Source organism: Grammomys surdaster, unplaced genomic scaffold, assembly GCF_004785775.1.
Source record: "Grammomys surdaster isolate TR1022 unplaced genomic scaffold, NIH_TR_1.0 188, whole genome shotgun sequence".
Lineage (NCBI taxonomy): Eukaryota > Metazoa > Chordata > Mammalia > Rodentia > Muridae > Grammomys > Grammomys surdaster.
In genome coordinates, this window is record NW_021604633.1 from 5,898,547 (window position 1) to 5,912,885 (window position 14,339).

Here is a 14,339-nt window from a genome sequence, read left to right on the forward strand (position 1 = left end):
TATTGTATTGTATTGTATTGTATTGTATTGTATTGTATTGTATTGTAGCTATGTGACCTAGGATTGAGTAAGCCACAGTCACTCTTTGTCTACATTCTGACCAATTGTGGCTATATCTATAATGGTTTCCATCTCCTACAAAAAGCAGCTTTGATGACTAACAAGAAGTATACTTGTCTCTGAACATAAAGATAAGTATTTGTAATGCAGTTTACTGCTGTCTTCTGAGTGGCTCTGCCAGATCCTGACCAGATACAGATGTGGATGCTCGCAGCCAAACATAGGACTGAACACAAGGACCCCAATGGAAGTCTTAGGGGAAGGACTCAAGGAGCTGAAGGGGCCTTATCTTGCATCAATGGAAGAGGAGGCCCTTGGTCCTATGAAGACTCGATACCTCAGTGTAGAGGAATGCTAGGGCAGTGAGGCAGGAGTGTGTAGGTGGGTGGGGGAGCACCCTCATAGAAGCAGGGTAATGGGGAATGAGATAGGGGGTTTGCAGAGGGAAAACCAGGAAAGGGGTAACATTTGAAATGTAAATAAATAAAGTATCCAATTTTAAAAAAGAAAGCATAAAAAACTAGATTTGCATTGTGATGAATAAATTATAGTAACAAAAAAAATTATACTGGTTTAGAAAAGTAGAAATAGTAGCTTCTTCTGTGAGGTCTGTGACCTCACTGGCTATGAGTAGTTGACTGGGTTTCCAGTACCAGGCATGAGTTCCCTCCTATTGAGCAAGATTAAGTCCAATTAGATGGTTGTTAGTGACTACTAGCTGTAAGAGCTGCTGTTGGCAGCACTGGGCACATCTTACCAGGGTGGTCATAGTTTTAGTCTATAGACTTTACAGTTAGGCAGGACTTGCTTTTCTCCCTTGATTACTTTTCTCCCTTGGTAGCTTGCATAGAACCTTCCAGTACTGCAGAAGTATTCCTCAGAGAGGAGGCTATTAGGTTTACTCCGGCTCCATTCCTCCAAGTCCTGTGTCCAAAGTGTGGTGTCTTCAGCAGCAGTGTCTTAGCTTAAAACTCTAGGAGGCAGCAAAGGACAAAATAGCCTGTAATGTTTTGGATCCTCTTGGATTCCCCTGGATCCCCATGCTTAGTGTTGGGTTTGTTGTTTTGTTGTTGTTGTTTTGTTTTGTTTTGTTTTGTTTTGTTTTGTTTTGTTTTAGTGAGTCTCTGACTCTTGGAGGGATCATTAACATCCTTAGTGTTATTTAACCTTCCTCCATCCTCTCCTTCTGGATTGCCTTCTCTCCCCAACCCCATTTTTCCATGTCTCCCTTCATAGCACCCATGCCCTCCTATTTCACTCTCTAGAACTCTTTCTCCTGGACCCCATAGTCCCTTTTCATCTTTGTGGTTTAAGAGCAGGTCTCTCCAGGTTCTTTACTCACATCTTAAGATTCACAAATGTGGCATTTGTCTTTCTGGGTTTGGGCTACCTCATCCAGTGTAATATTTTTTCATTACATATGTTGTTTTTTATTTGTTTTGTTTTTATATTTTCTTTATTTACATTTCAAATGTTTTCCCCTTTCTAGGTCTCCCCTTCTGAAACCCCCTACCCTATTCCTCTTCCCCCTGCCTCTGTGAGGGTGCTCCCCCCCCCACACTCCCGTCTTCCCACCCTGGCATTCCCCTACACTGGGGCATTGAACACCCTCAGGGCCAAGGACCTCTCCTCCCACTGCATTCCCTTATTCCTGGGCACATGACAAAAAGTAGAATGGCTGAGTCATATGGTAGATCTACATTTAGCTTTTTTTGATAAGTCTCCACACTGATTTGCATAGTGGCTGTATCATTTTGCAGTTCTACCAACAGAACGAGGGTCCCCTTTCTCCACATCCTCTCTAGTGTTTGTTGCTGGTTATTTTCTTGATCTTGGCTATTCTTCCTGGGGTTAGATGAAATATCAAAATAGTTTTAATTTATGTTTTTCTGATTATTAGGAATGTTGAACACCTAAAGATATTTCTTGACCATTATTTATATTTCTTCTTTTAAGAACCTTTTTTTCTGATCCTTAGCCCATTTTTAATTGGATAGTTAGTTATCTTTATTCTTTCTTTTATTTTTTGAGTTCTCTTTTTATTCTAGATATTGTCTGTAGGATGTTTAGTTAATATTCTGTCCACCCTTTAGGCTTTCTCTTGATTGTTACTTTGTTGTACAGATACTCTTTTAGTTTCATGAGATCATAGTTGTCAACTGATGACCTTAATTCCTGGGCAAGTGTAGTCCTAGTCAACAAGTCCTTCCTTGCATATACCTTGTAGGCTCTGCCTGCTTTTCTTCTGGCAGCTTCAGCTTTCCAGGTTTCACATTGAGGTCTTACATGCATTCCAAGTCCTTTTTGTGCAGTGTGGTGGATACGAGGCTAATCACATAATTCCAAATGTGGGCATCCAGTTTTGACCACAATATTTGTTGAAGAAGCTGTCTTTTTTCCAGTGTGTATTTTTGGTATCTTTGTCGAATATGATATAGCCATGATCATGTATACACATATTTGGGTCTTCTGTTTAGTTCAGTTGATGTTCATGTCAGTTCTTGTGCTGGTACCATGCTGTGTTTATTTCTGTATCTCTAGACCATAGCTTGAAACCTAGTATGGTTATTCTTCCAGTCTTTCTGATCAGGATTGCTTTGGCTCTCCAGGGTATTTGTGGCTCTATATGATTTAGGAGCTTTTTTTTTCTTTCTAATTTCTATGAAGAATGTAATATGGATCTTGATTGGATTGAATAAAAAGCAATCTGTAAATTGCTTTTGGTAAGATGGTCATTTTTTTCTCAATATTAATTCTACCAATCCGTGAATATATAGAGAGATCTTTCCAGCTTCTGACGTGTTCATCTATCTCTTTCTCTAGAAATCTAAAGTTTTCATCGTAGGAGGTCTTTTACCTTCTTGATTAGGTTTATTCCTAGATATTTTGTTTATTTTAATTGTTTCATTCTGTCTTGTATGTATTGATGTTTTATCTGCATGTATGTGTATGACACATGTGGACAGTACCCAAGACCAGAAGGGGGTGTTAGACTCCTGGAAGTGGAGTGAACAGGCAGTTGTGAGCTGCCATGTGCAAATTGGGAGTGAAACTCAGGTCTTCTGGACTAGTTGGCACTGTTAACCTCTCAACCATCTCTCCATATTCTTTTCTTTTCTTTCTTTCTTTCTCTCTCTCTTTCTTTCTTTCTTTCTTTCTTTCTTTCTTTCTTTCTTTCTTTTGGGGGTAGGGGGAGGTTAGGGATGGGGAGTGAACTGGGTGGTGAGTTTCTTTAGTTGTTGTTTTGGCTTTTATTTGGTTTTGCTTTTGTTTTTTTCCCTGAGGCTGACATTAATGGGAGTGTTTCCATGATCGCTGTCAGGATGTTTGTTACTAGTATCTAGAAAGGCTACTAATTTTTGTTAGGTGATTTTGTATCTTAACATTTCATTGAAAAGTATCGATCATTTCTAGAAGTTTTCTGGTGGAATTTGGGGGATTTCTTAACATGCAATATCAAATCACCTGTAAGTAGGGATAATTAACTTATTTTTCTATCTGTATCCCTTTCATTTTCTTCTCTTGTTTTACTGCTCTAGCTAGGTTCCAAGTGCTATATTGAAAAGAAGTGGGGATAGTGGACAAACCTGGTTCAGTCCTAATTTTAATGAGGTTGCTTCAAGTTTTCTACATTTGGAGGTTGGCTATGGGTTTGTCATATATAACCTTGATTAGGTTCAGGTATGTACCATCCTCCTGCCCTACTATTTTTTAGGACTTTTATTATGAAGGCGTGCTGGGTTTTGTCAGGTCTTATTTTAGAGATGGTCATATAATTTTTGTCTTTAGTTCATTTATATGATTTACTAAATTTATTTACTTAAATATATTGAGCTATTTCTATATTTCAGGGGTAAGGTCAACCTGATATTCTTGATGACCTTTTTTATATAATCCTGTAATTGTTTTGCAAATATTTTTTTTTTAGGATTTTTGTGTCTATGTTCATCAGGAATATTGGCCTATCATCTTCTTTTTTGTTGTGTCTTTATTTAGTTTTCATATTATAGTAATACGTGCTTTGTAGAAGGAGTTTGAAAGTGTTTCTTCTGTCTCTATTGTTTTGAATAATTTAAGAAATATTGATTATAGATCTTCTTTGAAAATCTGGTAGACTTCTTCGGTCAATCCATCTGACCTAGGCCTTTTTTTTAAAGCCAGGCTGCTTTTCATTTTGGTTATGTTTGTTTAGGCTGTTGATCGTTCCCTAGTTTAATTTAGATGGTTTTAATGAATCTAGAAATTTGTACATTTTTAAATTTTTCTAACATAATAGACTGTGGAGTTTTAAAGTATTTCCATATAATCTGAATTTCTTTGACATCTGTTGTAATATTTCTCTGTTCATCTCTGATTTATTGATTTGAGTTATCTCTTTCTTTTAACTAATTGTTTTTTTCAGTGGTGTTTATCTTCTCAAAAACCAGCTCTTAGATTTATTGATTCTTTGTATTATTTTATTTGTTTCTGTTTCATTAATTTATGTTCTGGTTGTGGGGTTTTGTTTATTTGATTTGTTGGTTGGTTTGGTTTGGTTTGGCTTTGGATTTTTCAAGACATTGTTTCTCTATGTAGCTTCAGCTGTCCAGAAACTCACTTTGTAGACTAGGCTAGCCTTGAACTCAAAGGTCAGCCTGCCTCTGCCTGCCAAGTGCTAGAATTAAAGGAATAGGCCACTACTGCCCAGCTTATGCTCCTGTTTTTAATGTTTCTTGTCATCTATTAGATTTGGGTTTAATTTATTCTTGCTTTTCCAAATTCTTAAGTTGTATCATTACATCAACTGTATTTTTCCTGATACTTTAATGTAGACACTTACTTAGAGCTATAAATTTCTCTTAGGACTGCCTTTCTTTTTATTGTCTTTCAAATTAATTAAAATATAGTCACATTACCTCTCCACTTTATGCTTTATTTCCCCTTTGCCCTCCATTCCCTTTCAAATTTATGGGCTCTTAATCTTTTATCATTATTGTTATATATGGAAATGCAACCTGCTGAGTCTGACTTAGGCTGCTTATCTCTGTGGAAAGCTAATTCTCCCTCAGCAACCACTGATTGTCTATAGCTCCTCAGAGGTGGGTGCCTCTGTGATTTCCCTCATCCACATTGGCATTTCTATTGGTGTTATCATTTTTCTGGTCTTTTTAAGCAGACATATTGAGATTTTGTGGTATCCTTTCTGGCCCTATCTAGAAGACACAATATCACAGCATACATCTTGGTTTCCTGGCTCTTATAATCTTTCCACTCCCTCTTCCACAGTGTTCTCTGAGCCTTAGGTATAGGAGATGTGTTGGAAATATATCAATAAGTGCTAAGCATCCCATAGTTACTTTTTCTCTGGATTTTGAAAAATTGTGGATTCCTGTCATATCTTCTACTGTGAAAAGAGCTACACTTCTCTGTGGTATTCATAATATGTTGCAAGCATATGCCTTACACGTATTTAAATTCACCCTGAACTTCAGATATCTATTAGAAGCTATACAGAGGCCCATCTATGTGAAGTCTGAATGTTTAGAGATCCCTGTGTGGAGCTGTAACCTTTCTTGCTAAGGTATTCTTTGGTTGCTTCTAGAAGAGATGTGCATAGACCATAGGCTAGTATCAGACACTTCAGATACTTTGGCCTTGTACATAGTCTTTGGTACAGTAGTTGAGGCATCTCTCAGTTTACAGCCTGGCCCAGTAGTGTAAACCTTTAACAAGGTCAGGATTTGATAGTTTTGTGTGTTTTATATACAATAATAAGCTTTTAAGTCTCCCCCTCCCATTTTATTTTTATTTTAACAGGTAACAGAAATGAATATAAGCTATATCCTGAACTTTCTAGCTACCATGAGAAAAATGGTAAGTAAAAAGCTATTACTTAAAAATTACACATAAGCACCCTACAGTCACATAATTTCCAGTTAATTTGATAGGTTATGAAAATCTCTGAGAAATTGTTCATAACTCTATAATATTTTTTTAAGTAAGTTTAATTGTAAATATTATTTAGTGACAAATGACATGGTTTTGGTCTCTGATAATGTAATGTTCTAAATTTGTCACTGAAGTCATCAAATTGTATGCTCCTGAATTTATAAACAATTGAGGAATTAGCCATTTTGTATAAATATAAATAATATTTATAGATACCAGGTAATCAAAATTTTAAATATTATCATGTAGATGAAAATATTTTGTGTCTTTCCTGGTGAACCTGGGACTTTTGGCTTTTCCTGTCTTAGCTGGGCCCTGCTGTGCTCTGTTCTCATGTTTCCTGCTGTGACCCCATGGCTCTGCTCCCATTGTAAGACAGTGTACACAACATGTAGCATTTGTGGAGGCCAAAAGACAGCTTGAAGGAGTCAGTTCTCTCCTTCTGTCGTGTGGATCCTAGCTATTTATCTCGGGTCCTCCAGCTTTCAGAAGGAGCGAATTCTAAGGTTAACATTGTGAGCATTGCACAGATTGTATAGTGTGGGCTCTGACACCCTTCAGGGAGCCAAAAATCAAACGCCAACTGACCAGTTTCTATCTTACCAACCCGTACTTCAACTTCTTTCCTGAAGTATTTATAATTTGATTATATTTTCTTGTTTTAGGCAGTTTGAATCAGCCAATAGAAGTGACAGCATTATACTCTTTTGAAGGACAACAGCCAGGGGACTTGAACTTTCAAGCAGGAGACAGAATCATAGTTACATCAAAGACCGACTCAAATTTTGATTGGTGGGAAGGAAAACTTCGAGGTCAGACTGGAATTTTCCCAGCTAACTATGTAACTATGAATTAAAGTTCATGCTATTTTGTTATTTGATAATTACACAGAAGTATTTCTACACAGACAGCATTCACTATTTGCTTCAAACTGTTTAAAGACATCCTTGTTCCACAAATGTTTTTATCTAGTTGTTAAATATTTTCTCTGCATATAAATAAATGGTTAAATTAATATGTGGCTAAGCACTTTGTGTTAATTTAACCAGATAAACTGTTCTATAGTTGCCATCGACGGTTTTTATGGGCATGATTCTTTGGTGGTTATCAGACACACACACACACACACACACACACACACACACACACACCTGCTGACCCTTGACTCTGACTGCTTTCTACCTGTTTTAGTTTATAAACAAAGCATGTCTGGGAAGGAAGACCACTCACTTTTATATGAACATGGGTCAACTTCTGAACATCTGGGTACTGTTTGTTCCTTTCACTTAACAAGGTTTAGATGATTAAATGAGCCCCTGAACATAAAGAATAGAAGGCTCGCACAGAGGGCAGGGACCTCAGAGTCTTCAGCAGGGAGGTCTGTGTCCAGCCTTTCCCACAGGAGAATGTGATCCATTCTCCCAAGACAAACCATAGAAGCTAGAGTCTCTTCCCCCAGGAGTTATCATAGAAGCTAGAACCTCTTCTTCTCAAAGCAATCTTCATGCCTAGAAATAACAATCTTCCCCCCCGCCCCCGCGGTCCTCCACCCTTCCATCTTGGAACTAACTATAAAGAAATTCTCTGATGTGCTTTGCCTGATAAATCATAAGAGCCAGGCACAGGCAGGGAGTAGCAGGTAGTGGCTGTTTGCCAGTTGCAGTTATGCATAGCTATCCATTCATCATGGAACTTAAGGATAAATCAGTCTGGAGGCTCCCATAAAAGATATCCCATAAAATAATAATCAGATATATTTCTTTTACTTCTCCCCTGTTAGCTTGTCATTTGGAAATGGGTGTCATCATGACATTATGGAACTGGCAGAAAGTGGGTCACCTCCTATCTTCCTCTGAAGTGAGCAAGATCACATCGTCTTACATAGCACAGTGAATACTTGCCCTGTACAAGAAATGTACATATTTTGGTTAATGTGTAAGCTCAGACCAGCCTTCTTGACTGATCTCAAACAATTTACCCAACCTCTATGCCTCAGTTTCCCCACCGCTGATGACTGCATGAAATGCTTAGGACAGTGCTGAGCACATAAAGAAATCATTAAACATAAGCAACTGTTATGTTTCCTTACACGACAAAGAATCCTGCCTTTCCTAGTGACCACTCGGCCTGCCCACGTAAGTAAGACACAAAAAAGGGAGGAGGCCTTATTTTGCATTTCCCATGTTGGATGCTGGGGTAGCTCACTGGCACAGGCAGCACAGTGTTCAGGATGCCTTCCGATGCTAATTCTGCCAGACCTGTCTCCTCCTAGAGTTTATTCTCTGACACTTTCTTTTCAGATCCATGCCCAGCCCCTGAAGGTGCAGAGTGTTAGAGAACTATTTCCCGTGCTGAGCCCTGTCTTGGAATCTCGGATCCATGGGCCTTGAATTGTCTAGAGGAAGTGTCTCCGAGCTACAGGGATGTTTGTACAGGACAAGTAAGGATAAGGACAGTTACACGTGGGGCTGGGTGCAGAGCTGCTTTCAGAGCATGTGTTTTGTTGGGGAGGAAAAAACTGAATGAGGTTCATATAACGGAGAGGGAGAACAATAAAAACTAAATCAAAAGTAAGAAACCGCAATAGATTTAGACGCCAATAAGTAGAATAAAGAATATTGTTACTAGCACGTGGGAGTAGGATATGGCTCCATCAAAGATGGCCAGGGAGACCCTCCATGGAGTAGCTAGCATAAAATCACACAGAGTAAGAAAGCTCCTTAGAGAAGCTCAGATTTCTTGTATACTGTGGTGACTGTACTGGGTGATGACATGTCCAGTTCTTGCAAATCCCTAAGGCGTAGATTGTAAGTATTTTCATCCCTACGATGGAGATATGAAGTAAGATACACTCTAAGTAGATTTAATTACGCCACAATGTTGATGTTATGGTTTGTATATGCTCAGCACTATTAGACGTTGTGACCCTGTTGGAGTAGGTGTGGCCTTGTTAGAATAGGTGTGTCACTGTCTGTATGGGCTTTAAGACCCTCATCCTAGCTGCCTGGAAGTCAGTATTCTGCTAGCATCCTTCAGATGAAGATGTAGAACTGTCAGCTCCTCCTGTACCATGCCTGTCTGGATGTTGCCATGTTCCTGCCTTGATAATAGTGGATTGAACCTCTGAACTTGTAAGCCAGCCCCAATTAAATGTTGTCCTTAAAAGAGTTACCTTGGACATGGTATCTGTTCACATCAGTAAAACCCTAAGACAGTTGACATAATCCAAAACATTTTTTCATACATGATAAAGACATCAATTTTACCTTTCAATTAAAATAGTTGTTTAGAAAGAATCTTCATGTAAAATTAGAATCCTCTGGATCTATGAAAAGATTTTATAAGTAGAAGAAACAATAGGTATTGATCCTAGAGAGGTCATGAAGACTAAAGGCTGCCTTGTTACACCTAGGATTGTAGAGAGCCATGGAGGAAGTTTCCATTCTTTGTATCTGTATTCCCAGGGCAGGAACTGGCCTTGCAGAACCATAGATAGGCACCAAAAACCAAAGGCTGTGAACATGACCCAGTTAGAAATCTTAGAGCTTCATATTATTAATAGAATGGTTTCAGAACAAAGAAAGACTATCAATATGTTGGCTGTGAACATGGGCAGATGGAAGTAGAGAAGGCAGGATCTTCCCACCAAATAAGGTTTGTGCTCCATAGAATAAACTATGGAGAAGTAGAATGGGCTTGGTTAAGACAGAAAAAGGGCAGAAGATGTGGTTAACCTTTTTCACCATGTTAATTTTAGGGATCCCACCAGACACATCCAAGTGGATTTGTAATACAGTAGAAAGATCTGAAGTCAATATTAAAATCTGGAAACATTTGCTGTGTAGTTGGTGATTAAAAACAGGGAGAGGATTCGTTTCAAGGGAGAAGAGCTACACCTGTGCACAGCTCCAGTCAGAAACGGGACTAGAAGAAGAAATTCCTTATGTCAGGAAAAAGATGTCCATGTAGGCTTGGCGTTCTGAACTCACTCAAAAATGAGCAATGCCTTCACGTCGGTGCCACAGCAGTTCCCTGAGTCACCATGGGCATCCCAAGTACAGCCCTGATGGGCAAGCGCCAGCACTGGCACTGGCAGAGGCTCTGAGGCAGGTACAGAGTCTGGGGCCAACTGCCATGCTTACACTCATAGGAAGGAATGAATACATTCTCAGGATAAATCCTGCTGGCAAATTCAGTAAAGTAGAACTATGCAACTTTGAAAGCTTTTGCTGTAATCTCGTGAAAGCTTGTTTGATTTTTATGCTTAGTATTTGAAAAGCGTGAACAAACTCTAATTGGTCTAAAACTTCAGGAATTGTATAGACTATTCATTTTAGTGCCAAAGATATTCATTACCCAACTGTATGCAACAATAAATTTTAAAATAGCTTATATTACTTTTGAAAACTGTTGACTTTATATTAGACAGTCTGGAAATAAAGCTGTTTCTTCCAAGGATTAGCTGATGAATGCAGTCCAGACAGACTTTCCGAAGCTCAGATCAGTAGCTCTGGGAGCTGCCTTAGGAACCTGGCTATTAAATGAGCTCAGTGAGGTTGTTACAGCCATTGGCTTGGTGATAACCACACCAAAGCGTATCTGTTAAATTTGGGGATTCATTAATAATTTGCAAAGATATTTCATGTTGCTGAAAATAAAAAATCAGAGTATAAAATCATATGTCATTGAATTACACTTTTAAAGTGTGCATTTGTAGGAAGAGTCTCTTGTGTACTGTATGGAAGCATCAGTGGTCAATAAAAAGATGATTGGCTAATAAGCTGAGGCAGGAGATAGATGGGGATTCCAGTAGAGAGAGAGGACCCTGAGATTCACCCTGAACTCTGAGCAGACAGACGCACAAAACTGAGAAGAGGTAAGCAGGCATTCAGCACTCATAGAGTAAAATAAGTGGGTTAATTAAGTTATGAGCTAGTTGGGGAACAAGCCCACGCTTGCAGCCTAGACATTTACTCATATATAATTACATCTCAGAGTATTTCAGGAACTGGGGTATGGGTAGAAAAGCCCACAGTTACATATGTTAAAAAGGAAACCATATATTCAAACTGATAACAGGGCTGCATCTGGCCAGTCTGTCCAAGACATCATTTGTTAATAAGAAAAGTTCTTTAAACATAGAGGTCTGTTTGACAAGCCCAAATGAACAAATCTAGACCTATTGTTACTGCTGTAATCCTGGGAGAGGGGTAGACGGGGGCAGAGTCACTGTCCTGGGAGCCAAATCTCACCAGCTACATAGATAGCTAAGGGTGGGCAGTGTGGTGCCCATTGATTTGCTACTGGGGGCATACATGGTGACAAACACCAGATCACCAGAGGATGACAGCAGCATCTAGCTAAATATAGTTCTGTCAACTCATAGGCTATGACTCCACCACACCAAGAAGGTACAGGGTCCTTTATTAGCTCTGCAAGCCCCAAGTTGTTGCTATTTAGAAGGGCATTGCTCTGTAGAAATGATACCTCAACCTCTAAGGTGCCGTTGCTTCTCCCAGAAGGCCCATGTGGAAGCAGAGGCCAGGATCAGAACCAGGTCACCTGGGTGTCATCTGTTATATGTCCTACAGGCATTTATTCTTCTTGGTCTGTGCAGAGCCAGCCCTGCCACCGAGGCCTATCTACATGGCTGCCTTTCAGTGCAGAACATAAACACGTGCTGGTGGTCTCGTGTAAAAGTGTCAGGCAGGACAGCTGTCACTGGAATGAAGCCTGGGCTACAAGATTAGAATTCTGGAAGCTTGGGGTTTCTCAGGGAAAAATCCTGGCTTCAGACCCTAAAGCCTAGTAGTCTGGGAAATATCTTGTAATTTCCACTTAAGAAGAGGTCATATTATTAACTGCAATGCTCAAAAGGGCACACAGAAAGTAGAATTGTGGGTGAAGTAAGAACAAGATGAAGCGTAAATTGGAGATCCTGTGTTCTGGTTAGTTTTGTTTTGCTTTTTTCAGTTTTAGTTTTTGTTTTGATTTGTTGTTTAGCCATTTGACATAGTTAGAGTCATTAAAAGAGGGAACAAGATTGGCCTGTATGCGGGTCTCTGGGGACATTTTCCAGATTAATGATTGATGTGGGTGTGTCCAGCCTACCACTGCCTTGGTGCCACCACTGGGCAGGCAGGTGGTCTTAGAAGTAGGCTGAGTGTGTCAGCAATTGGGAACAAGCCAAAAAGGAGCTTCTTGTACAATCTCTGCTCCAGTTCCTGCTTCCAGGTCCCTGCCTTGAGTTCCTGTCCTGAATTCCCTTCATAATGTATGCTATAAACTCAATAAACCCTTTCTCTCTGAATTTCTTTCAGCCATAGTGTTTTATGACAGCAAGAGAAAAAAAACCAAGACACACTGAGTATTATTTTTCATCCAGGGGTCTCACGCTAAATGCCACGTTTGAACATTGTTGAGCTTGTGGTGGAAAGATACAGGGAATCCTTCTGGGTTGCTCACTGAGGAAGGCACTGCCTAGTTTTGATCCTGTTGCCTTTGTTCCACTGGGTTATTGCTCACCTTTCCAGGCACACTCTTGGTGGAAAATCCTTCTGAAATGATGATAATTCTACCAGATGTGACGCCTTCCTCTGACAGCAAATTCCCCCCTCCTTCCCCCCCTCCAAATTCCCTTACTTCCCTCTACATTTAATTGTTTTCAATTTTCTTCACGCTTCTAGTTGAGTTGAATTGGAATAATTTAACTTGAAGTGACTTGCAAAAGGATTAAATTATAATGAAAATGCTATAAGCCTATAAACAAGAAAATTGATCATTTCTTAGTATGATGTTTATAAGTGGATATTATAATAATTAGGATTCAAACTTGGTGTCTGGCTTAATTTCATTGCAGACTTAAGTCTGAAGAAGTTATTTTGTACAAGTCAATGTGATAATTATAAAAGATATTTAAAAACAGAATGAGAAACAATGAAAATATCCTCTTGTAACATGGAAGAGTGCACATTGCCACATAAATAACAGAATGAACGGTAGCTCCTCCTAAGAGAGGATTTGACATTGGTTTAGTATAAAAAGAATCAGGCAAATAAAACACTATTAGCCCACCAGACTATCACAATAGTCAGTGAACATTGTACATAAAATTCTTAGTGTTCAGAACTGGAAATGGGTTAAATATACAGATTTAAGAATTTCCCCCTTGAGATGCCAAGAACAGGAGTAGTCTTTTCCCAGAGAGGTGCCCCAAAATTAAACAATAACAAGTGTCCATCCCTGAAATTATGTACCTGCAAGCAAAGCTGAATGGAGTCATTGGGTTGTATTTAGATGTTTCTCTACACCTGTATAACAAAGACGAGGAGGCCAGAAATTTGAGAAGGAGTTCTGATGAGGGGTGGAATGTGAGGAGTTGAGGGAAGAAAGTGATCTAATTATATTTTCATTTATATATATATGTATATTCTGTAAAAAAAAAATAGATTCTATCGTAGTACTGTTCTATTGCTGTGAAGGGAGAACATGACCACTCTTATGAAAGAAAACATTTCATTGTGGGCTTGCTTACAGATTCAGAGGGTCAGACCATTATCATCATATTAGGGAGCATGGTGGCAGGCAGGCAGGCATGGTGATGGAGAAGTACCCGAGAGCTTTATATCCTGACTTCAGACAGGTAGAAAGAGGAAGACTCAGGACCTGGAGTAGGCTTTTGAAACCTCAAAGCCTAGTGACACTCGTCCTCCCACAAGGCCATGTCTACTCCAACAAGGTCTCCCCTCCTAATTCTTGAACTGGGGGCCCAGCATTCAAACATATGACCCAGGAGGACCATTCTAGCTCAAACTACCACAGACTTCTTACCAGTACTCTTCAGGATACTCAGTGGTACCCTCTCAAGACCACTGCCTGTCTAAGATTTCTGACCATTACCTTCCAAAGGTACCTGACCAGTGCTCTCCCAAGCTACCCATAATACCTTCCAAGGTACCCAAGTATGTCTTCCCTAGTTTCCCAGCCAGTACCCTCCCCAGGATTTCTACTTGTACTCCTTGAGGGTCTCAACTGGTACCTTCTCAAGATTCTCAGCTAGTACCAGCCAAAGGAATCCAACCTGATTTGTTGCACTAAGTACCTTGAGGTCTGTGTCTGTTTCATGACAATACCAGGGTAATCTTTGGCTGGCTAGGCCACTGCCACTGTGGTGTTTGGCTCTTTCACATATTTTTATATGTCTACTTACATTATTCTATAACAATGTTCCAACTACCCCAGTAGTAAAACCAAGCTGTCTTCAATGTAAATTGAGACTCACAGCTCAACAGAGTTCTTACCAGTACTCTTCAGGATACTCAATGGTACCCTCTCAAGACCACTGCAGAAAG

At 39.5% G+C, this 14,339-nt stretch overlaps 1 protein-coding gene across 4 annotated transcripts in view; it reads left to right on the plus strand.

Moving 5' to 3' along the window:
* Sh3yl1 (SH3 and SYLF domain containing 1) overlaps positions 1 to 7,003 on the plus strand; it is a 36,581-nt gene extending 29,578 nt beyond the window's left edge. For all 4 annotated transcript variants that reach the window (XM_028768837.1, XM_028768834.1, XM_028768836.1 and 1 more), the window contains 2 exons: positions 5,857 to 5,913; positions 6,654 to 7,003. In XM_028768837.1, the coding sequence (XP_028624670.1) occupies positions 5,857 to 5,913; positions 6,654 to 6,844 (248 nt within the window). In that variant the 3' untranslated portion in view covers positions 6,845 to 7,003. The remainder of the gene's footprint in view (positions 1 to 5,856; positions 5,914 to 6,653) is intronic.
* The last annotated feature ends 7,336 nt before the right edge of the window (positions 7,004 to 14,339 follow it).